Source organism: Mastigoproctus giganteus, chromosome 1, assembly GCF_048544385.1.
Source record: "Mastigoproctus giganteus isolate SK-2022 chromosome 1, ASM4854438v1, whole genome shotgun sequence".
NCBI classification, from domain to species: domain Eukaryota; kingdom Metazoa; phylum Arthropoda; class Arachnida; order Uropygi; family Thelyphonidae; genus Mastigoproctus; species Mastigoproctus giganteus.
In genome coordinates this window covers 64,477,418-64,503,422 of record NC_143575.1, presented here as the reverse complement: position 1 = coordinate 64,503,422, position 26,005 = coordinate 64,477,418, and the positions used below count along the sequence as shown (strand labels likewise).

Below are 26,005 nucleotides of genomic sequence, written 5' to 3'. Positions count from 1 at the left end.
CAGCTATTATACTACACAGTAGAACCGTGTAGTATAAGCTTCACTAGCTTTGAAGAAAATTCAAAAAATTTATTAAGTGCTCAAAGAACTTAAAAGCACGGGACTGATAGAATAACAGAAGAGTTGCTCAAGGATAGTGGAATGACACTATGGAGAAGAATACATAATCTGATAATATTAATATGGTCTGAGGAAAAAATTCCCGGATGAATGGACACTTGGAATTATACAGTCGATTCACAAGAAGGGTGATAAACTGCTTTGTTCTAACTACAGAGGTATTATATTACTGAGCATTACTTACAATGTTTTGTCGGGAGTTATAACAGATTGGCACTATATTCAGAGAAAATCATTGGAGAATCAGTGTGGTTTCAGACCCAATTGCTCAACAACCAACCAGATTTTCTTCTTGAGGCAGATACAGGAAAAAGCATACAAGTACAATATACACCTATTTAACCTATATGTAGATTTCAAACAAGCTTTTGATTGCCTCAACAGAGAAGAAATGATAAACGATCTCCTTCTCTTGGGCATACCTGCAGACTGTTAGGCTCATAAAAGCAACCATGGCTGTCTCAAAAGCAGTGGTGAGAATTGACAATAACGCTGGTGTTAAACAATGCGATGCACTTTCTACTGTGTTATTTAACTTGGTTTTGGAGGCAGATATCAGAAAATTAGAAGTGACTGGACACATAGGCACAAAGATAGTGCAGGTCTATGCATATGCTAATGATATCGCCATTATCAGTAGGAATAAAGGAGCATTGGATGAAACAGTGCTGAGACCCAAACCAGGTTGGATAGTGAAGCACAAAAAAGAGGACTTAGGATAAATGAAGTGAGGATAAAATATATGGAAGTCTGGAGAATGGCAGATAACATGGAAAATGTAAGAACCAGCAGCTTCTTGTTTGAGCATGTTCAGAATTTTACCTACCCAGGTTTGCAGATAAACAAGTCCAACTCTATTACTACCAAAACTAAGTCCCATATCCTGAGTGGAAACAGATGTTTCTTTGCACATCAAAAACTATTGAAGTCCAGAGTATTTAACAGACATTTAAAATTAAGAATATACAAAAGCCTCAGCAGACGAGTTGTGACATGTAGTTGTGAAGCTTGGACATTAATGAGTAAAGATGAATAGTGTTCAAGAGTAGAATTTTAAGAAAAGTTTTCGGGCCTGTAGAAGATGATTCTGGAGGATCAGAATAAATCATGAACTTGACCATCTTATTCAGGGTGCGAACATCATCAGATATGTGAAAAGCCAGAAACTTGCCTGGTTGGGATATGTTATTAGAATGGATGATAGCAGAACAACTAAGAGTATAATGAAATGGAAATGGGAGGAGGGCGAGAGGAAGAACTCGCAAAAGATGAACGGATAACGTAGAAGAGGACTTAAAGACAATGAGAATATTAAGTTAGAGAAGTTTAACTTCATGTTAAAAACAATTTAATACTATATAACATTCAATTCCAACATGATATGGCACAGCGCAGCGCATGTCAACAAATTTGAACTCAATCCCCACACTAACATTCGTGTCGTGCACGCTTGCTATGTAAAGGTGAGTGACCCAAACCGCAACTAAATATAAATTTTGAACCAAAATTGCATAAATTAATATTAAACTATTTTGTAGTTTACAAAAAGATACCTATATAAATCTAAGCAGACACCATTACAGAATTGTAGTGTGAACCCCCTGGACACTTTTGAGAACCACTGGTTGGGAACTGCTGATGCAGAGGGATGCCATTTTCAGAAAAAATTGTAGCCATGTAAATTGAGGCCACATAATAAAACTTGATTATATTGCTTATTTGAATATTAAAAAGTTCACATCAAAAATGTACATACTTTTTACACATTTGTAATACAACTAATACAATATTAGCACTATTGTATCCTTCCTAATGATCATTGCACATCTTTAGTATATCTCATTCCATATTTGTATCAGCTCTAAACTTATGAAGCTTTATTCTGATTTAAGATCCTCCAAAAAATAAATTACTAATAATTAAAAAAAAAAAAGACTATTCATAAATTTCTGCATTTATGAATAGTCCACATTAAAATCTAATTACACTGTAATCTAATTTTTGGGGGCTATCAGAGACATCCACAACAAAAGAGACAGAATTGCCCAATTAAACAAAATTTTATGCTGCTACCAGAGATGGTTTTATACATGCTGAATTTTGGAATGCTGTATTTGAGAGTTTGTACTGTCCATATACATAAGTATCGCTTTTAAATTAATAAAAACAATGAAAGGCATAACATTTTTCTGGAAAAAAAATAATAATAATAAAAAAAAAGAGAATATTGAGAAAACTTCAATTTTGGATAATAAAAAGGAAATTTTTTTAAACTTAAGTCATTCATATTGTGTTATTCTCATCCATGCTATAAGGATATATTATAAATGTCAATATAATTTTGGAATAAGTATTATTCTCATGTAATGAGTGTATTTAGGAGTAAATATTAAGATGTGTTCACATGTTCATTCTTAGTGTGAAACTAAAACTCACAATATTATTACATGGAAAAAAAAAAAAAAAAAAACTTCTTTTTAAGTGTATGACAAAATGCCACGCATTTATATCACTTTCTTAATCCCAGCAGGTTTTTTTTGTGATGAACAGGAAAAGGAAGGATAGTTAAAAACAGTGAATTGCATAAGTTTCTTCTTTATTTCTACATTGCATTGAACAATAAGAACAAAAATCTTTACTAAAATAATATCGAAAAAAAAAGAAAAATATATGATAATAAATAAATAAATATTTCTGACCATTTTTCTTTCAATGCACAATGATGCGAAGTAAACAAAACTGGAGTTAAAATCAAAATATTTGATTCACAATGCACTAGGGAAAATGAAATGTAAAAAATTTTTTAAAGCTGTACTTCCCAATTAAAATATTAATGAACTGGGAAGTACAGCTATAAAAAATAATGAAGAAATACTAAAATTTGCACTGACAAAACAGTAAAGAGGCATTTTAATTTAAGTTTTTTTGTGGGTGAGATGCACAAAGCATGCAAACCGGTTAAAAACAGTTAATTTAACATATCTTTAATAAATAAAAAAAAAAAAAAATACTCACATTTAAAAAGATAGCACTTGAATCAAAACTTTCGATATCTTCAATCAAAACAATATCAGGCTGTTCTAGGGTCAAATTTATTATAGTTGAAGCATCCACTTCTGAAATCGTAGTCTCACTAGCAGATGACTCGGGTATTGTTGGTAATGTTTGTTGGGATTTTACTAAATAAACAAGTAATATAAAAAAAAATTTTTAAAGTCAATTCCTACTTAGGTCAACAAAGAAAAATTTTTTTTAGTTACTTTTTATTAAATAATTACAATTAATATAAATATGTATATACATATGACAGAATCATAATATTAGGTGGCAAGATAGAAAGCAAATTTCCTTGAAATTTTCCATTTTCCTTTCTATATATGGTGTTGGACTATTATTTTTATTCACATGTTTCATTTTCCATTTTGTTCCCTCCTTGACTCAGACTAGAACCCAGAATGAAAAAAGAATCTGAAAAAGAAATTTTTTTCCAGCGATCTACACGCTTCGCCACTGACGGTATTTATTCCTAAATTTATATCCTGCTAAATATCTTATATAAGAGAAATTTTTTTCTCCCATATAAAACTAAAATTAATTAATTAAATTTAATTAATGAATTAATATTTGAAAAAACTGTATTAACATCAAGTGTCACCTACTACAAGTTTAAAAAAATGTATTTGAACTTGAGTGGATGAATAACAAAAATTTATCAAAAAATTATTGATTTTCGCAAGAATTGAACTCGCATTCTTCACCTTTACGTGAAAAATACTGAAATCCTTGCATTTTACCGACTGAGCTACTGCCTGTTGATTTCAATTTTATTCCTAAATTTATATCCTGCTAAATATCTTATATAAGAGAAATTTTTTTCTCCCATATAAAACTAAAATTAATTAATTAAATTTAATTAATGAATTAATATTTGAAAAAACTGTATTAACATCAAGTGTCATTCACTACAAGTTTAAAAAAATTTATTTGAACTTGAGTGGATGAATAAAAAGTATTTTATTAACGATTGAAAATTTGAACAAGATATATAAATATATATAGGGAGAGTGTGAACTAATAGTAGGGATTGAATAACCGAAACATAATTATAATAAGGAAGAATAAATTTAACACTTTTATAAGAATATCAGTTCCTTATTGCTTAAGTGCTAAATAATTTTCTCAAATTTCACAGATCTTAAAAGAAATATTATGAAGGAAGTATTTAACATTACATGCTTCTCATTTTGACATATCACCAACTAATCTGCTGTTCCACAACAAATCAAGATGTTTACAGCCACTCCTCAACTTACGTAAGGGTTGCATTCTGCAGAACTCTATGTAAGCCGGAATTTCCCTAAATGCATATGTAGCACTTGCAAATTTGTTTGAAGCAAAAAAGAAATGTTCGGCGAACATGTAAATAGAATTATTTAGTCAATTTTTTTTTTTTTTTATCTCATGCACATTTAATCAAGCTAAACCAAATGGCCACCTGATCCATAGCTCATCTGCCACTTACAATCATAACTGTTTTATTTGTTAACAACCATGGTCAATCAATCTTTAACAAAACAACAAACAATTACAGAAGTCTAACTTGACTAATGACATAATCAAAAGACAGCACAACCTTTAGCCTCACGGTGGAGTCGGCATCTCTGCCCCCACCACGAGTTTCCGTCCCCACCACGAGGAGGTAGGTTGCCCTATCTAGTGAAACATAGAGACTAAATAATAATAACAATTGATCTTTCAAAAATTCATAATAACAATTGATCATACAGTACTCACACCGGTCCGGTTCCTGCGAACCCCAACACTGACGTTACTGTGACCGACGACCCCAAGTCACCACCGGGAGAAGTCTTCCTACAATTACTAAAAAAGGGGGTACACCTCCACATGATACCAACTAATCCTGTTCAGTTCTTCTCTTTAAAGTATCAACCACCTTTAAATATTCTGGACAAGTTCGATCGTTAGCACCATGTGCAGAAGGCACCTTCCTCCTCCAGCAATTTACACATTTTGGAGCATCCATTCTTTGTGTACAAGACTTAAAAGTATGACCACTCCCGGCACAGTGACTGCAGAACTCGCCCGCATCACAGTACCGGGCCACATGGCCATACGCCATACATTTATAACATTGTGTCGGTGTCCACAACTCGCGAACACGGTGTGAGCTCCAATTCAAAAACACTCTTGAATATTTTAAAAGGTATCTCCTTACACGTGGGGAAACCTCCACCACTACATTGTACCCTGGAGAGTTCCTTGCTTTATTTTTAGTGAGTATTTTTTTCTCGGAAAGAATTTGGTCTTTATTGACGAATCCGTCAACCAAATTCCTTTCCCACAATTCATTTTTTAGGGACTCTCGATCTACATCTGAATCAACATCAAAAATTACTAATCCTGGCAACCGACGAAGGGGCCTTTCAACCTCCATCCCAAGCTTTTGTACCTCCGTACACTCTTCGATTTTCTTGACATCGACTTAAGAAGCAGTTTCGATCATTACCCTTTTATTTCTTATAGGTCGAACTGATACAATCTTGACGTCAGTTAAGACAGGGGCAACTCGTCCCATCAACTCACTCTTAACTTGGTCACTAGTACGATATTTGTCCGCCTTTGCCTTCACTATAATCATTTTATTCTTGGACTTTACCTCACTGGAACTGACAGCCTCTGCATATGATCTTTGAACAGCCACTTCTTTTTCTTTCTGTTCCATCAAAGTGCTCAACTTAGTCTCAAGGAGCACATTTCGAACAGTCAAAGACTGCACCAACTCAGCCATCTTGTCCCAGTATCCCATTACAATATCTAGATCGTGTACACTTGGCTTTTTTAAAGCCGATACAAAAAACCTTAATTTACTTCTATAATGATCCAAATTCTCCAAGGTGGTAGGTTCTAACATACACCGTGCATATTCCGAGGACTTCTCCTGTGAATCTAGAGGTGTCTTCTGTCTTGAACTCTTCCCATCTGGAATTCTTTTCTTTTCAGGTGGTCTACTCGAGACCTCTCCTGTAACTTCTTCAACTGAAGACTCCGAGTTCTCCTCCGAAGATTCTTCTGATTCTTCCACTGGAGGGACCGGAATCTTTTTCCTAGTTCTTGGCATTATACTCTACAACTTTCTTAACCACTCACAAAATTTTGATTACACGAAATTACAAAAAGTGATTGTTCCCTCATCTGGCAGATAGAGCTTGTTTAGGACTGGTTCTTTTTGTAATTTTGTGTAATCAAAATTTTGAGGAGGAAGAGCCTCTTCAAACAATTTGTTTGAAGGAAGGAAGAGCCTCTTCAAACAATTTGTTGTTCAGGGATCCAAACAAACAGCCGCACTATCACAAGACCAAACAAGTCGCAATGATAAAGTTTTGACCAACTAATCAACAAAACATTTGGCACCTGGGCCTTATCTCATGCACATGAAAAATTACAAAAAGAGAGAGGAGATAGGCATAATGTCAGCAAGTCTTACATTTTGAGCATCATTGTCAGAATTAACTCTCCAGCTGATAAGCATGCCCCTATGGAAGTTGACTGCAGTGGAGATTTAGAAGGGTTTTTTTTTTCCAACACATCACAAAATTTCTCAACAGCTGCAGAATCAGCACTGGTGACTTCACTGCATACGTAAATCTTTTGGAAACCAGCGTGATGCTTGAACCTATTAAACCACCCGTTGCTTGCCATGAACTTGGCTTGTGGTTTGGCGTACTCGTCCTTAATATCTTCATAACTCTTGCTTTTGCTTGAATGCCAAATGGACTCAGGGGCACTTGTTCTGAATCTGATTTTCCATCCATATTATTTATAGCTTTTCAATCTTCGATACAGCACCAGAATACAGATATATCTGTTTTATGATCACCATTGATCTTAAATGCATTGATCCTTTAACATGTTCTTTTATACATGCACTGTCCCTTAAAACAGTATTCACTGTTGAAGCAGTGAGACCTAATTCCATGCAATATATGACAAACTTTGTCCTGCTTCGTAACTCATAATTAATCACCTTCATTTCTAAATCAATTTTGTTTCATTTCAAGTCTCTTTGCAGTGTTTTCATTTCCCAGCAGTGCTAGGAAACAAAAACACTGCAAAAAGACTGCAAACATAATGCTTTTGTTCAAAGTTTTGTTTAGAGATAGCACATGGTGAACAAGTTCAGCAGTATTTAGTTCATTGTCCATGATTAGTCGAAAAAGTTGGACACTACATTTAAAGTATGACTGCACATACCTATTTGTAATTCATGACTGAGATGCATCTGGCATTTTCTACAGAAGTGTACTGCTGCTGTCTTTGTACTGAGACCTGATATCCATTATAAATGGTCCATGTCTGTATTTTATTGATATCACCTTGCAGCTGTCTCAATGGTGTGCATATTATGTGAATGGCATGAAATGATGAGGTTATCGTATATAAATATGTTTCAACAGTTTCAGGAGTGTCTTATGTGATGGGGTTAATTTTGATTGCAAATAGAGCTGAACTAAGGACAGCCTTGGGGAATTCCATTATCTTAAACATACTTTCAAAAGAGAACAGAACAGATTACGGATATATTTGATTTGGAAAGTTCTTTAGCTGACAGTTGTGAATGAAGTTTGATAAATGGCCTTGCACTCCTAATGTGTAAGTCATGCAAGATACTAAATATCCAAATTGTATCAAAATCCTTCTCAAAGTGAAAGCATACCAGACCAGGTGTTCATTTATAAGAAAGACATAGCATATGTTTGCTTCTGACTTTGTCACAAGATCTAAAGTTGATTTATTTTTCTGAAAACCACATTGATTTAGACAAAGAAATTTATGCATTCAAAGAAACCACATTAACTCATCATTTAACATTCTTTCCAAGATTTTTCCAAGGCAGCTGGGGATAATATAGTGATTTCAGTTTGTGTGATGTTTCCCAGGTTTTGGAAAGACTAATACAATCAAGTGCATAGATCTGCTGCACAGATTATTCAATTCATGACTGAAGTGACTACTTTTTAAATATCAGAAGTTGTTTTTTGTTTTGATTTCTTTTTTTTAAAGCTGCAAAGGTCTGATATTCTGCCCAGTTTATTTCAGAAAATTTTGATTTTCTTCACATTCGTATAATGTGGCATAACATTCAACAATATTCTGCAAATAATTGGGTAGCAATCACTGTTTTGGGTCATCTGAAACTGAAAAGTCAAGAAGTGTAAACAAGGTTGTTGAAAAGAAGTTTATGTCCACTGCTGGATTTACTCCTGTTGGGAAGTACGCATGAGAATGAATACCCGTGTGTTTAATGGCATTAGGTTCTCTTCCTATATCAGAACTTTTCAATCATTTCTCCTCAATAAACAAGTCAGCTAATTAGCAATAGCATATGATGCAAGAAAGAAAGCTTATACAAAATAAAAAATTAAAAAAAAAAAAAACCTTCCCACTTCACCCATCCAGTCACTCCAAATGTTTGTCTAGTTCAGCCTTAAATTTATTTAAGTTATCAACTTCCACAACAACAGATGGAAGTCTGTTCCAGCAATCAACTAACTGCTGGCTGAAGGCAAATTTCTGCACATCTATTCTATAGCTGCCTTTCCTCAATTTGAATCTATGCCCACTAAGCTTCTTAATCTGAGCAAGCAGAAGTATCTCATCAGCACTGAGCCTGCTTAAGTCATTCAAGGCCTTATACACCTTGATCAGATCACCTCACAGGTGCAACTTGCAGAACTTAAACCTCTCTTGGTAAGAGCACACCTTGGTTCCTCTTTCACCAATCTTGTTGCCCTTCTCTGTACTTGTTCTAGCAAATCTACATCCTTCCTAAAATGAGGCCGCCAGACATGTACACAGTACTCAAGGTGTGGCCTGACCACTGCCTTATCCAAAGGTATAATCGCCAACTTGTCTCTGCTAACATAACTCCTATATATCATTGACAAAACTCCCTGACCTGCTCTGGCAGCCCACTTGCACTGTCAGAGAACCTCATATGTGACTGCACAGGTACCCCCCAGGGTTTTTTTCATTCTCCACCTTCTTGAGTGTAGTACCACACAGTAGGTGTTTTTCTCTTGGGTTACCGCTACTCATATGCAGTACTTTGCATTTTTCAATGTTCAACTTCAGTTGCCACTTCTCAGCTAATCTACCTAATTTTTCTAGATCCTATTGCAGTAGCATTCTGTCTTTACCGACATTAACAACCCTGCCAACCTTTGTATCATCTGCAAAATTAGACATCAAGCCTGATATACCTTCATCTATATCATCGAAAAACGCACAAAACAGCAATGGGCCCAGCACTAAACCCTAGGGGACTCCACTAATAACATTAGTCCATGTAGAGCAGTGTCCATTTATTACCACACACTGCCATCTCAACTCAACCACCCCTTTATCCATTGCAACTTGCCCTTAATGCCATAACACTCCAATATATATATAGCAGTCTTCCATGTACAACAGTATCAAAAGCTTTCTGAAATCCAGGTGTGAACGTAGATGCAAAATACTCATTCATGTTGTCAGCTATCTGAGCAGGATCATCAGTCGAACCACCAACATCAAGTGGACCAATCTAATTCATCCCCTTCCTTCTAGAGATTACATAAGTAAAGAAGTCTTTGTTGTTTTTCTTTGCATCCTTTGCCAAGGATTTCTCATAATCAGACTTCACTTGCCTAACCTCTTTTTTGATACGATTACAGACTAGCTTATATCTGCCATAGGCTTCTGTGACACCTGATAATTTATATGCATCCCACGCATTTCTCTTCTGTGCCACGAGCCTCATTCGTTCATCTGACATCCATTTAGGTCTAAATCTTGAAGAGTATTTCTTAGTTGTATGAAAAGCCTAGTAGCTTCTAAAATTAATTTCTTGAAGTCTTCCTAGAATTTGCTGTTTTTAACATCATCAGTCGATCCCACTGTATAGAATTTAAAAACTGTCTGAGACCACTGTAGTCACCTTTACAGAAGAAAAAAAAAAAAAAAGCCTTCCCTTTACTCTTGCTGGTAGTTATATCTTTAAGTAAATCCCACATCAGTACACTGTCACCTAGTGGTTCCTTTATCTGCAAATTCTTAATGCATGAATAATGACTGCTGAAAATCAGATCAAGGGTATTACCCCTCTGGGTGACCCTCGAATATGTTGCTGAAGAAACAAGTACTCCAATAAATCCCCAATTGCTGGCATGCGAGTGGCCAAAGCACAAGTTGCAGTAAATATCTGGAAAGTTAAAATCCCCCATTAGAAGACATTCTGATTTACTGGCCCACTATTTCTCTGCACAACTGTTCTTTGTACTCATCAGAGTCATTCGGCCTATAACACACTCCTACTCTCATTTTACTTTTCCCCGTGTTTATGTTAAACCAAAGTGACTCAATATTGCACAGTCTACCCATGTAAACTGGATGCACTTGTCCAGATTTTGTGTTTCTTAACTAACAGCATAACCCCCTCCTCCCTTTGTATAATGTGTCTATCTGTTGTGTACGCAATGTAATCCCCAAATTCCAATTCTGCGGTGCTTATATCTCTGTGACACCATTCTCTGATATCCCAACAATATTTGCCATTGATGTCTAGATCGGGACTTCAAATTCATCAAATTTATTTACTATACTTCTAGCATTAATTTACATGCACCGGTGCCTCCGTAGCCAGGTGGGCAGGAGCAGCAGTGTATAGCACATGCTTCTTGATTAGACTGGGGTTCGAGCCCGTGAGCCACCAAATACGGAGGATGCGGAAAGGTCAGGGAATGACCACCGAATATCCCCGGAGCAATATGGCCTTAGTTGCTAATGCCCCTAAAAAAAACCAAAACCAAAACATGCACCTGTTCTTACTCTTAGTTATCCTGACACAGTCCATGTATTTACTTGTTCCATGACAGCTCCCAGCAGCTCTTGAAATCCCCAGCAACTTGCTCTCTAGGCTGCAGCTCATCACAATAGAAGCAGTGCAAGAATCACTTTTGCCTCTGCCTGCGGCTACTGTTAATCTTTTAGGCATTAATCTTTTAATGCCTGAACATGCCAGAAATCTATGCAGTGCATTGCATATCAGCATTATATTGGTGCAAATTTTTTTTGCACCAACTGTATGATATTTATTACCTCTCCTCCCATATTACTCTCTCTCTCTCTCTCTCTCTCTCTCTCTCTCTCTCTCTCTCTCTCTGTGCATATGTTGTAATATATTTAAAGTGCATAGAAAAAGGTTGTTACTGCTGAATCTGCGTATACATTAGAAATTAATAAAATAAATATCAAGAACTAACAAATAAGTGTGAAATGAGGTAAAACAACTAAAAGAAAAAAATATGAAAGGAAGTAAAATGGAACATGACAAAATGAGATAAAATAAAATAAAATATGATAATGCATAGAGACGTAACACATGAGTTCAATGTCAGTGGTCATCCATAGAATTATGTGAAAGAAGGCAATAAGCAGGCCTCAGTTTCTAATTAAGTTTATATGCTCAGAAACATGTGTTATGGAATGATTTTGAATTTAGTGGCAATAAAAGGGTCGAATAAGGTAGGCTAAAAAATAAATAAAATAAAAATATTAATTATATATAGAGCATACAGATCATGAATGACCATACAGAGATGGGGAAAAAAACTAAGAAATTGAAGTCAGAATGACTTCAATTTCTTAGTTTTTGGCTGTGAACACACAAATAGCAGTTGACCAGCAAGATTTCTCAGTAAAGTACAGGAAACCCTTGATTAGTGCGGTTAATGAATCCTTGAAATATACCGCACATATTAAAACCGCACTAATCAAACTTAAGAAACAATGGGAATAATTATAATGAATCCTTGAAAATTATGAAATTGTAAATATTTTTTCTTACTCAATACGTACCTATAATGCACTGCATAGTTCTTAAATTATTAAGGAATAAATTTAAAAAAAAGATAGTATGATTTAAATTTTATTTTTTGCAAAAAAAACTTATCTAACTTCAATTGAACAGTGGTAGCTTTCTTCCTTTCCTCCATGATCTTGCGATAACAATCAATTTGCTTATCTAACCCTCAACGAACGTTCATGCTTCTCTCTGCATCTGGATCAATCTCTAGTATGAGTTCTTTTGCTTTTTAAAGTGTATTAAATAGTTCAAGTTTTTTGAATGAAATTTCTTTGGGAGCAAATTGCTTTTCTTCTGCTTCATTTTCGTCTTCTTCCTCGTATGCATGTTGATGCTCAATTTCAAGAAGATCGTCGTTACTTAAGTCTTTTGAATGCGATTCCAATAATTCTCTAACGTTTTCTGAATCTACTTCCTCAAAGCCGAGGTCTTTTCCAATTGTAGTAATTTCATCAATAACTTTGTTGACAGGATTAATGAAACCGCAAAAATCATTTGCGCATTCAGGCAAAAGATTCTGCCAGACAGCTCTCATGCAGCTGTTCGTCATTTCTTCCCACGATTTGTGTATGTTCTCAACTGCTTCTTTAATATCATAATATTAAAGAAGTTTAATATTAATAATAAAAGAATAAAAGAATATGAGTTACCAGAGCAAATTTCAATTTCAGAGTGGTATGGGGTGCTGCTGTCGAGCATTCTGGAGTTGATTCCCATTCATTTAAGTTAGAAGACCCTGGTGAGTGCGTATCACGTATTTGCCGCTTTAGGCGCCGTTGTGATTGCCAAGCACCGCAAGAAAAAAACAGCGCACTAATCAAATTTGATAACGCATATATTAAGGGGATAGTATCAAAAAAATTTTGCGCACTAATTAAAACCGCATTGTTCAAAACCGCATTAATCAAGGGTTTCCTGTAGTGTATAGGTTTTAGTTCTTTTTATCCATTGTTGACCCACTACAGGGCAAATGCCGTTTCCAAAATCTTCCATCTTCTTCTATGGTTGGCCATAGAAATGACCATTTTTCGTGGTTGGCCAGTTTCCTCCTGCAGGGTTTTAATGGCACCACTAAATTGTGGAATAATTTAAGCTGTTAAAAGCTAAAGGGATTAATCTTAATCATTTTAGCTTTTAATTCGTGTTTTCTACAACATCAGCTTTATTGCCAAAAGGCCAGAGTTGCAAACAATGTGTGTCTAGGTCTCATATAATCAGTTCGTTATATGGAAATTAAAAATGTTTGATACACAGAAAAATTCATTATATGGAAGTTCATTAAAGAGAAGTCCGACTATGCATGAAGACACACTGTCCAGGATAGATAAGAATTTTAATAACCTACAAAGTAGCAATAAACAGAGGCTAAAACTTTGTTGAGGTAAAAAAAGTTGGGTAAAGAAAGGAGGTAGTATATCAATGTTGTGTTTGTAAAACTAATGGCTCATGAGAAATAAGATGTAGGGGTAGAGGAAAGCAGAAAGATAAATGAAGTATAGATAATTAGATGGGCTCGGGTAGTTCGGTGTTGCTAACGCCATTCCACTAGATGTGAAGTAGTGGTGAAAAAGTGAAAGAATTTGAAAAACCTAACAAAAATGAACTGGGACTGAGGAAGCAAATGATATACAAAAATAATTTTATACAAATAAATAAAAAATAATAAATAACAAATAAATAAATAACACTGTATTCAGATATGGGAGGTCAATTTTAGTAAGAGATCAAATCAAGGGATGGCAAATATGCGAAATCTGAATACAGTAAATGAAAAAATTATATATAGCCAGGAATTTCAGTATTTTTAATGAATTTTTCTATACTCTTAAATTTTTTTCTATTTAAAAAAATAGAAAAAAATTTCTATTTTTTTTCCTGTTCATAAAACTATTAGTATAATATGAGAGTGATACAAACACTGACTATTCTGCATCTTATTGCTATTTTCGCTTTATTTTGACCATCTTTTTCTCTCCTTCCCCACCCCAAGAATTTTACCATTCCCTATACTATTTGCTTGTCCACACTTTTTATCAAATTTCTCTGCTATATATTTGAATTTTTAAATTTTTTAACCACATTAATTTAATTACTTTTTACCCCTTCCGCACGGTACAAACATTTGTATTATATTTCACATTACATTTTTGTAAATTTGTATTAAATTTAAAAATTACATTATTAACTTAATTTTTACACTGTGTAGGGACTATTTTGTCTGTTAGTATTACGATAAAGGCTGCATATTTGTTCCCCCCCTTTTTCGAATACTATAGAGAAGTTTGGAAACGCAGTGCCTGATACATGGTCAGGAGTAGTCTCCTGTTGAAATTCCTGGCTATGTATCATTTTTTTCATTTACTGTATTCAGATTTTACATATTTGCCATCCCTTGATCTTGATTTGACCACTTGCTAAAATTGCCTTCCCATATCTGAATACAGTGTTATTTATTTATTTGTTTTTATTATTTATTTGTATAAAATTATTTTTGTATATAATTTGCTTCCTCAGTCTCAGCTCATTTTTGTACTAGGTTTTTCAAATTTTTCACTTTTTCATCACTACTTCGCTTCCAGTTTCTACTATCCCTTAAACTTCTTTTAGTTCAAGCGCTTTGTGTATTTTTCATTTACATTTTCACAGACACTTTATTTATATCCTTTTGCTTCCTTTACTGCTGCGCTGCACATTTTGGTGCATTAGACATATGATAACTTTTGTTATTTTCCTTTTTCTGCTTATTTTGCTTCTTAACAGTTTAATATTACTGCTATTTATTTAAGTTTTAGCCTTCTGCTACATTGCATGATGCTACTCTCAAACAATATCTCCTCAATAGCTATACTGCTATATGGTTCTGCAATTTACACACCTTGCCTTATTTAATTTTTCCTTATTTGCATTATGAGTACAACAGATATGAATATGGTGAGTCAACTGTGTCACCTCTAATTTCACTAGAAAATGTGTTGCATTCTGTCCTGCTCCTGAGGATGGTCTGTCAAATTTCTCACAGGAGAATCATACTTTTGGTACTGGCTTGTTCAAGTCCATCTTTCTTAAACACGAAAGTAATCTCCATACACTAAATCACATTCCTTCTTTCTCTAAGTGCAAAGATAAATGTTGTCTTACCTGTCCTGCCATGGACAAACCTGAAACCTTTCAATGCCTTAACTCCACCCCTTTTTGTGAAACAAAAAATGTTGTCTATCTCTTAACATGTAAAATATGCAACATTAAATTGTTGGACAAACATCTAATTCTTTAAACATGAGAATAAATGAACACAGATCAAAAAGTAAAAATCTTTCTTTAAGCAATAACAATGATACCGACTTTGAACTGCTCCACTTCCATCACCATAATTTCAGTAATGCTATGATTAAAAGCTTAGCCATCATAGAAGATGAACGACAAATGGGAATACTACTAAAGTATCTTTATGTTAATTCACAAATCACTGTACCCAACCTGGTCTAAACAATAAATTCTTCAATAAAATTGTCTGCAGCAATAGATCCTTGAACACCGAGCACTGTATCTACAAATTATTCAACCTCAGTCATATTTTAAAAAAACGAAATTCACAGACATCCTCGTGGTAGCAAAAAACAAAAACCATATAAAAATATCAAATTCAACTTCTCTAATATCATAAGTTCATGGGACCATACAACACTTCATTTGCATAATATTTACCAATTCCTTTTTAGCATTAAAAAGTATGTTCTTAAAGCACTTGTCTCATCCAGCCATAAATTCACATTCACCAATATACAGCTTAAACACATAATAAAAGACATCGGTCTCTTTAGAAATGGAACTATTACTTCTCATTGCATTTAATATTGTAATATTATATTTCTCCATAAATGGTTTGATGATATACCTTGGTCTTCTATTCTAAACAAAAACAAACCTACTGCCTTTCAACAGCCATTATAAATTTGATATACATCACTGTTTCAATTATGACCCTCCAATTGGTTTAAAAATCTGCAACTACAAACAACTTGCCACTAATTTAGGTAATATTTTGCTTAATGATCTCCCATGCCATTGCAATAATCCAGTTTATGCTTCTTTTGTGGATCAATATCATGGATATATCATAACTGGAAATCTAAACATCATAAATAACAGTCTAAAAACAGCTATGAGTAAAAGGTCCAAATTCAGACCCATTAACCGAGTTCATCTTAATAACATCAACAAAAAACTATATCTAGACCTTACTCATTTTGCCAACAAGCTTGCTTATAAATATACATGAAGATTCATGTATATTTATAAGCTCCATTCCACATGAAGCTTTTGAAAACTGGATAACCATTATCTAGCAAGATATCAAAAAAGCTATTCCCAAGTCCTACAAACTTTAGAATAACCACCACATTCCATTCGGCAATCTGAAAAAACACATTTTAGAATTACAGGACAATTTTATTATCACCCCAGTTGAAAAAGCATCCAACAACTTTGCTATCTTTTGCAAACAATTCTACTTCAACCAACTAAAAACTGAAATAGAAAATAGTTCCACATATACACCATGCAGTCTCAACCCTACTTCTATAATAAAAAAGCTAATAACTTTACATAAAAAACTGCACACCAAAATACAAAACTCTCCCCTTCCCTTCATTTATATGATTGCCAAATTCCACAAACTGGTAGGTTTCAGATTCATAACCAGTTCCATTGGATTATTAACAATAACCAAGCTGTTTTAAAAATTTTTAGATGCAATCTCTCTATAACCAGTATTGAAACTTTTGATTTCACTAAACTATTCACTTTCATCCCACTTAACCTACTGGTGTTTGTGCTAAAACAATTGTTTAACAAATACCATGAGAAACTTAATATTCACAAGAGTACTTGGGAAAACCTCATCAATCTTTGCCTACTCAATAACTTAATTTTTGATGGTAAGTTTGCATACAAACAAATAATCGGAATTCCCATGGGTTCACAAATTTCCAGCCTTGTTTCTAACCTGTTTTTACACTACTATAAGGAATTATTTTTAATAGCAATCCCAATCATAAACTTTCAGCTTTCCGCTATGTGGATGACATCTTCGTTTTAAATTCAGCCTTTGAACGCTTAGCTGCAGATATTTACCAGTCTGAACTTAAACTCAATAAAGAAAATGTTGATAACTGCACAGCCAACTTCCTTGATCTGAATATTACACTCTGCAATGATGCAGTTCCTCACCTTATTGACATATATGACAAAAGAAACTATTTTAACATTGATGTCATTCAACTCACAAATTGGCAATCTAATATTTCCAATAAAATTCACAAAAATACTATATGTATTCAAGCTATCAGATTAGCCAAAATATGCAGCAGCCATATCCTTTTCAGCAAAGCAATACAAATTTATTTTTTTTATTATTATTTTTTTATGTGAACCCCACCCCAAACACGAGAGGTATTAGAACCTATAGTACTTAGTACCGTGCTTGGGTTGGAGATTGAAAAGACGAAAGAAGATATTTGTTGACATTGGCCTTGAACTTCTGTAGATTGTAATTTTCAGGAAATACGTATGAAGGAAGGTTGTTCCAGAAAACGGCAGTTGAATGAATAAATGAGGAAGATGAAAAGTTGGTTCTGTGGATTTGAAGTTGGACAGTAAATGGATGTTGGCTGGTGGCGGCACGTGTTCGGACTGTTTTGAAAGAGAGAGCGGGAATTATAGAAGCCAATTCAGAAGAACAGTGCCCATGGAAGTATCTGTAGAAGAGGCATGCAGCAGAAACAGTGCGTCTATGAGAAAGCGAGTGGAGAGACTCTGTTAGAGATGAATCATTAATTAACCTAACTGCCCTCTTCTGAATGGAATCAAGAAGCCTGAGAGAGATTTTGGGGGCACCACCCCAGATGTGGGAACAATATTCCATGGTAGGTCAGATTTGCGATTTATACAGAATGAGCAGCTGTTTGGAAGAAAAGTAACGCCAAGAGCGAAAGAGAAAACCAAGTTTTTTAGATACAGCGGAAGCAATATTTGTAATGTGCATGTGCCAAGAGAGATTAGAAGTCAGGGTAATCCCCAAAAGAGATATATCATTTTGCCTAGAAATCGGAGTGTCACTAAAGATAAGCATAGGAGCAGAAGAATCCTTTTTGCGAGATATACGACAAGACTGAGTTTTAGAAGGGTTGAAATCAACTAAGTTGTCTTTGCCCCAGAGAAGAATTACCTGAAAATCGGCATTTAAGGAATTGGCAGCAGATTTTCGAGAACTTGAAGCTGATTGAGCAGGACAAGGTTTCTCAAGATGGAAAGTTGAATGCAATGTGCTATCATTAGCAAAACTATGGATAGGATTTCCAGTCAATGGAAGAAGGTCATTGATATACAAGAGGAAAAGAGTGGGGGAAAGAACTGAACCTTAGGGGGCACCGGCATTAGTGGAGAAGTTAGAAGACAGAGAGCCATTTACAATCACCTTCAGTGAGCGATCAGAGAGAAAACTGGATAACCAATTACTAAAAACAGTTGGCAAACCATAAGATGGAAGCTTGTTTAGAAGACCTTTATGCCAAACACGATCAAAAGCCTTTGAGATGTCAAGAGCAACTACTTGTGTTCCACCGAACCTTTCCATTGAATTAGTCCATAAATGGGTAACATAAGCCAGAATATCACCAGTGGATCGACACTGACAGAATCCATACTGGCGATCGTTGATCAGACGGAAGGCTTCTAGGTAGTTTAAGAGTTGGTGGTTAATTGATTTCTCCATTACTTTAGAAAGAGTAGAAGTAATTGCAATGGGATGATAATTGGATGGGAGGGATTTGTCACCCTTTTTAGGAACTGGCTGGATATGAGCAAATTTCCAAGCAGAAGGAAAAACACCTTTGGAATAAGAAAGTGAAAAAAGGCAGCAAAGAATAGGAGTAATTTAAGTAGCACAGGTTTTGAGAACAAGTGGAGAAATACCATCAGCACCTGGAGCTTTCTTAGCATCAAGATTCATCAAAATCCTTCTGATATCCTTTTGACGAAAGACCACAGGAGGCATTGAATGGAGCGTGTAGGAATGGTGGGAGGTGTTTTACCAAGATCATTAATACATGAGCTGGAAGAAAAATGGGATGCTAGCAGGTCAGCTTTATCCTTGGCTGAAGTGACAACAGAACCATCTGGTTTGGACAGAGGTGGGAGCAGAGATGGGCAAAAGTTGCGGCCAATAGCTTTGGCAAGAGACCAGAATGCTCGGCTAACATTAGGGCAAGAAGCAAGTTTTCTACTCTTAGCCTGTTCAAACTCTAGTTTGGACTGATTAATAACTGCGTTACAATTGTTGCAAGCTTTGGTGTAGGCAGAAAATGAAACTGAAGAATTAGAAACAAGCCAATTATGATATGCAACATTCTTCTCTTGAACAGCCTTAGCACATTTATTGGAAAACCAAGGTTTAGATAAAGGACGAGATTTTAAAATGGAGTGTGGGATAAAGGATTCCATTCCTGCAAGAATAATTTCACTGACACGATCTGAGCAAACGTTGACATCTGAAGTTTTGAAACAGTAATCAGACCAAGGAAAAGAAGAAAAGAAGTCTCGCAGGTCATCCCATTTTGCATTCTTGTAATGCCAAACAATACGAGGTTGGGAATAGCCATGAGATAAAGGTTCCATTGGAGAAGAGACAATCACCAAGTTGTGATCTGAAGTGCCTAAAGGACCTCTCACTTCGACCGTGTACTTAGAAGGGTTGTTTGTGAGAAAAAGATCAAGCATATTGGCTGTATGATTAGAATTGTCCAGTATTCTTGTAGGTAAATGAACAATCTGTGCTAGGTCATTAGTAATTGCAAAAGCTCAACATCTCGACCTGCTGGGTCGGTGTGACTAGAAAACGGAAGCCAGCTGGAGTTGTGAACATTAAAATCACCAAGGAAAATTACCTCACTGTTAGGAAAGTTGGACTGGAGAAAGTCAAGTTGCAAAGAGAGGAAGTCAAAGAGCTCCAAGTGATTAGTGGAGTTGGGAGAACGGTAGAGACAACAGATGAATTTGACACAATCAGGTAGAGAGATTTTAAGCCAGAGAAGATCAAAGAGAGGAGATTCCAAATTGCCAAGTCTCTGACAGGGAATATCAGAATAAACATATGCACAAGTACCACCTTTGAGGCGAAAGGAATCATACAGCAAATAATTTGGACATCTGAGATGAGCAGTAGTTGAATCAACCAATAACTGAGATTCAGTCAGAAAAAGTACATGGGGTTTGGAAGACTGCAAGTGGAAATGGACATCGTTGAGATTAGAATTGAGACCACGTATATTTGTAAAATGAATTAGGAATTCCTTGGGAGGTTTAGATCTTTTCGGAGATAAGCTTGCTCTATTATTTTGACAATTCATGGTGTAGTCAATAGTAAGAAAAAGTGGGTGGGACATGCTGTATGAAGTAATGAAATTTTTGGATATGGCATACATGTGGTAAGAATATACCCAGTTCCTTGACATAACGTGGCCTCGACAATGCTCCCCGCATACACACTGTTTGTTTGTTTGTTATTTGGTTTTCAGGAGCATTAGCACCTAAGGCCATATTGCTCCGGGATATGCGGTGGTCATTCCCTGACCTTTCCGCATCCTCCGTATTTGGTGGTGACGGGCTCGAACCTCGGTCTAATCAAGAAACGTGTGCTACGCAATGCTGCTCCTTCCCACCTGGCTAAAGAGGCGCCGCATACACACTACTCGGACTCCCTCCAGTCACTATCTGGCAGAGTACAGGTAGCAAGATTATACACTAGCTGATCCGGAAGCCTCCTAGAGAGTTACCAATGAGGTATGGTCTGGTCTACTAACTAGCGGCCGGCCTGCAAACACCGTTTTAGAGCTGTACCCTCGAAATGTAAGGAATATTGGATCTCGCCACGACAGTCATCATAACCTCAAAAATCATCAATCATACTGCATGATGGAAGAGATAGGGAAGGGTTGGCCGAACCTTAGCTCTAGAGACTAAACATGGATTCCACCACTTCAAGCCTCCAATAAGCAAAGTGGTGGTATTTCACCGGTTGATGAGAGTCATCTACCACCTAGTACTGCCTGGTAACATAGAGGGGCGGCGTTCCTCCATGTGGTGTGGGCGCCACACCTCGACCCCTGCTTACATTGGTTCACACCTGGGTGGTCACCCACCATGTACTTGTGCATGGAGGTTATACCCAGGATTACTAACAGTCTGACCATCGTGAAGGTGCAAGCAGAGGATTTGGCTGTCATAGACCGTCCGGACTTCGCCGAAATTGGGTCCACTTGACTTGAGTGTCACCCGAATATCAGTTCCATCAGCGTTTTAAACTCCCAGGTAGCAAGTACAGCTTGTCTGGCATATCTGAGAGAATGTCTGTGACAACCTCAAGGACCAAATATAACAAGTTTTTAAATAATAATATACCCCCTCCTTTTTCATCAAATACTGTTTCAGTATAGTTTCTTCTACAATTAAAAATAAATTCAATGTCGATTTACTTGGCACCTGTCCATGTTAAAGGTATTGTACAGTTGTATATTATTTGGTGGGATTTCCATTACTTAGTAATCACTGTTCATGACTTCTGTTTAAGGTTCTTTTTCAGAATGAGACTCCTGTTGCTTTACTCTCTAAGTTTTTCACACGTTTAGTCTGAATTCTTCCTTTCTACCATTTGGAATCTTGTACATTTGGCGTTTTATTCCTGGATTTATTAAGTTAAGTATCTTCCCTGATAATAACCACTAGGTTTGGCACTTTGCTTCTCTAAAACTGGTCTCAGATCTACTGTCTATTTGGTAGCCATGTGTTGTAAATGGTTTTGTTTTTCTTTACAAAAGCTGCTTCATTTAACCAGGCCTTTTATTCGGTGAAAAAATTTTTTTTCAATGGATATGAAATTCTTCTTCATGGTTTTCAATTTTGCCATTCTGTTGCCATGAAAGTTTTTTTGCCTGCTGGATTTTTTGTCACGCTCTTTAATGGATTCACTCAACCTTCAATCAACCTCAGATGTAACCAAACAGTGCATTTCTTTGTCTACAGTGGCTTGTTAACTTGGAAGTTTGGAGCCATGATCTATAGACCCTGTTCTCTGATCATCTAAAATTTCATAGAATTTGATCTCCTAGATTTTCTTCTCATGTAGATTGCAATTATTCATGTTTTACTTTCTGTTTCACATGTTCCTTTACATACTGGAGCAGAATGGTATTAAGGGTAAGTTTCTACAATGGATAAAAGGATGGTTCAGTGGGAGAAGACAGAGGGTGGTAATCAATGGGCACTGCTCTTCGTTGACTAATGTTATCAGTGGAGTCCCACAGGGTTCGGTGTTGGGTCCACTGTTGTTTTGTATATTTACAATGATATTGATGAAGGTATATCAGGCTTAGTGTCGAAGTTTGCAGATGACACAAAGGTTGGCAGGGTAGTTAATAACAGTAATTGCAGTCTGCTACTACAACAGGATCTAGAAAATTTGGGAAGATGGGCTACGAAGTGGCAACTGAAGTTTAACCTTGACAAATGCAAAGTACTGCAAATGGGTAGAATACACTACAACTGTGTGGTACTACATTTAGGGGGATAGAAAATGAAAAAGATCTGGGAGTAATTGTGCAGTCAGATATGAAGTTTTCTGAATAATGCAGACAAGCTGCAAGAGCAGGCCATGGGGTTTTGTCAAAGATATATAGGAATTTTGCTAGCAGGGAAAAGGAGGTGACTGTCCCTCTGTATAAGAGCAATGGTCAGGCCACACCTTGAGTACTGCATACAGGTCTGGAGGCCTCATTTTAGGAAGGTTGTAGATTTGCTTGAGTGTGTGCAGAGAAGGGCAACAAGACTGGTGAGGGGAATGAAGGAATCCTCTTACCAAGAGAGGCGTAAGTTCTGCAAATTGCAGCGGCTGGAGACTAGGCACCTGCGCGGTGATCTGATTGAGGTGTATAAGGCCTTGAATGGGTTAAGATGCTGAATTCTGATAGCATTCTTCCACTTGTTCAGATTACGAACCTAAGGGGGCATAAATTCAAATTGAGGAAAGACAGCTGTAGAATGGATGTGCAGAAATTTGCCTTTAGTCAGCGGGTGGTTAATTCCTGGAACAAACTTCAATCTGTCGCTGTGGAAGTTGATAGGTTAAATAAATTTAAGGAGGAACTGGACAAACATTTAGAAGGAATGGTTGTGTGAATGTGTTTTGTTTTTTTTTTTTTGGCTGAAGCTACATAAGCTACGATATACATCATATGCCACAATTACTATTACTATATTTGTATTCCTGTGGCCTTATGTCAGGCATTTCATGTTTTTAGGCCATCTTTCCCACATTTTTTTTTTTTTTCTTTCTATATAATAGAGATCATCACTATCTGTATCTTTCTTTTTTTTTTTTTTTTTTTTTTTTTTTTAGGAGCATTAGTAACTAAAGCCATATTGCTCCAGGGATATGCGGTGGTCATTCCCTGACCTTTCCGCATCCTCTGTATTTGGTGGACACAGGCTCGAACCCCAGTCTAATCAAGAAGCTGCTCCTGCCCATCTGGCTACAGAGCCGCCATCTGTGTCTCTAAAACTATATAACTCGGTGACTTGTCATTGTTTTCCCCCTTTTGCATCTTGGCTGTCCGTCTCTCCTCCGCTTGACTTAATGACTCCAGGTAACACCCACTCTTAGTTTTGATTTCGATTTCCCTTTTCCCCTACAAGCCTATGGTATTAACACCCATTTTTACTAACACTAACTTATACCAGAACCCATTCTATAAGGTTGGCCTTACACACCCAGTAAGTTCAGTATTTTTAATGACTTTTTCTACACTTTTTATCTTTATACTGTCTTGTTCTATTTTTTTCCTGTTTGTTAAACTATTAGTGTAGTACGAGGGTGATACAAACATTCCAACTGTCCAGCATCCTATCACTATTTCTGCCTTCTTTTGATCATCTTTTTTTCCCCTTCCCCACACAAGAATTTTACTATTCCGTATACCATTTGCTTGTCCACATTTTTTGATCAAATTTCTCTGCTGTATATCTGAAATTTTACATTTTTTAATCCTGTTAATTTAATTACTTTTTATCGCTTTCACACAGTACAAACATTTGTATTATATTTCATATTACACTTTTGTAAATTTGTATTAAATTAAAAAATTACATTATTAACATAATTTTTACACTGCGTAGGGACTACCTTGTCTGCTATTACTACGATAAAGGCCGCATATTCACCCCCCCCAGAGAGTGATTTTGAAAGTTAATTAAATACTTAGTGTCTGTAGATTTACCATTCATAAATTTCCGCAATTGTTATATGATACAACGTATATCCTGAACTAGACAGCCTAAGGTTTAATGTAAAATTAGACAGTGAAACACATAGCACTGTATTAGAAATCTGTTAACTTAGTATAGTATAGTGTTTCAATTAATCAGTGAAATTTATTAATCATATTAAATTTCATTGTCAATTAAATTGTACTTTTTTAACTAAATACATATATAACAACCTAGATTTTATAAATGTTACATTATAAATTAATACATATAACTTGAAAGGAGATATGAAAGTCATATAACGTAACTTGGAGATAATACTCAATACTGAAATATATATATATATATGTTTAATTGTAGATTGTTACCGATTATTGGTGTTTTTCATATAAGTATTAGTGTTCATACAAATTTGTAATCAAGTTATCCTCGTTTGGTTATCTTCATTCCATATGGCCTATATATTTTGAGTTAAGATAAAAAAACAGTAATACTTATATGAAAAACACCAATAATCAGTAACAATCTACAATTAGATGAATACATACAGGCACGTATAATGTACAATTGGCCTATGGCAAAAATACAATGGCATTAATGCAGCACAGAAGAACATGCAAATCTAAAAGAATACATACATCTAAACGTAATAACCACACACACACACACACACACACACACACACACACACACACACACACACACACACACAGTAAGACCCCCATAGAGGGTTTTATTGTACTCCGCAGGGGTACTATCAACTGTGTGGTAGAGAATGAAATATAAATGAAATCTCAGGGTGGTAGAGAATGAAAAGGACCTGGGGGTAATTGTGTAGTCAAAGATGAAGCTTCCTGAGCAGTGAAAATGGTCTGCAAGAGTAGCTCATGGTGTCTTGTCAATGATATACAGGAATTTTTCTAGCAGGGATAAGGAAGGGGATTATCCACTTGTATAAGGCAATGGTCAGGCCAAACCTTGATTACTGTTTACAGGTCTGGAGGCCTCATTTTAAAAAGGGTGTAGAGCTGCTGGAATGAGTACAGAGAAGGGCAAGAAGATTCGTGAATGGAACAAGGGGTTGCTCTTACAAAGAAATGCTTAAGTTTTGCAAATTACAGTGTTTGGAGACTAGGCGCCTGTGAGGTGATCTGATTAAGGTGTATAAAGCCTTGAATGGTTTGATCATGCTCAATGCTGATGGGATTCTTCCTCTTGCTCAGAATAATCAACTGAGAGTGCATAAATTCAAATTGAGGAAACAGTGTTGTAAGATAGATGAGTGGAAGTTTGACTTTAGCCAGCGGGTGGTGGACTGCTGGAACAAACTTCGATCTGTCATTATAGAAGTTACTAGCTTAAATAGATTCAACTAAAACATTTGGAGCGAGTGGATGGGTGAAATGAGAAGGTTTTTTTTTTTTTTTTTTTGGCTGATGCTATATAAACCTGCCTTCTTGCATCATGTGCCTCTAGTAATGGTAATGCTAAGTATCCAGTGCAGGGCATGGAAATGCAGGGATCATCTTATTCCACACCGCTCTCACACAACACCATTTCACTGTGAGGAAAAGCAGCATTTGTGTATTTTCACAAAGTAAGCTATCTGCCATTAATTAGAACAGTACCACACATCCTATGCTTACA

The 26,005-nt window shown here is 35.9% G+C and overlaps 1 protein-coding gene across 4 annotated transcripts in view; it reads right to left on the bottom strand.

Moving 5' to 3' along the window:
* Positions 1-26,005, bottom strand: part of Vps13 (vacuolar protein sorting 13C) — a 1,645,987-nt gene that overhangs the window by 741,726 nt on the left and 878,256 nt on the right. For all 4 annotated transcript variants that reach the window (XM_090373229.1, XM_090373247.1, XM_090373239.1 and 1 more), the window contains exon 37: positions 3,136-3,299. In XM_090373229.1, coding sequence (XP_090229355.1) covers positions 3,136-3,299 — 164 coding nt within the window. The remainder of the gene's footprint in view (positions 1-3,135; positions 3,300-26,005) is intronic.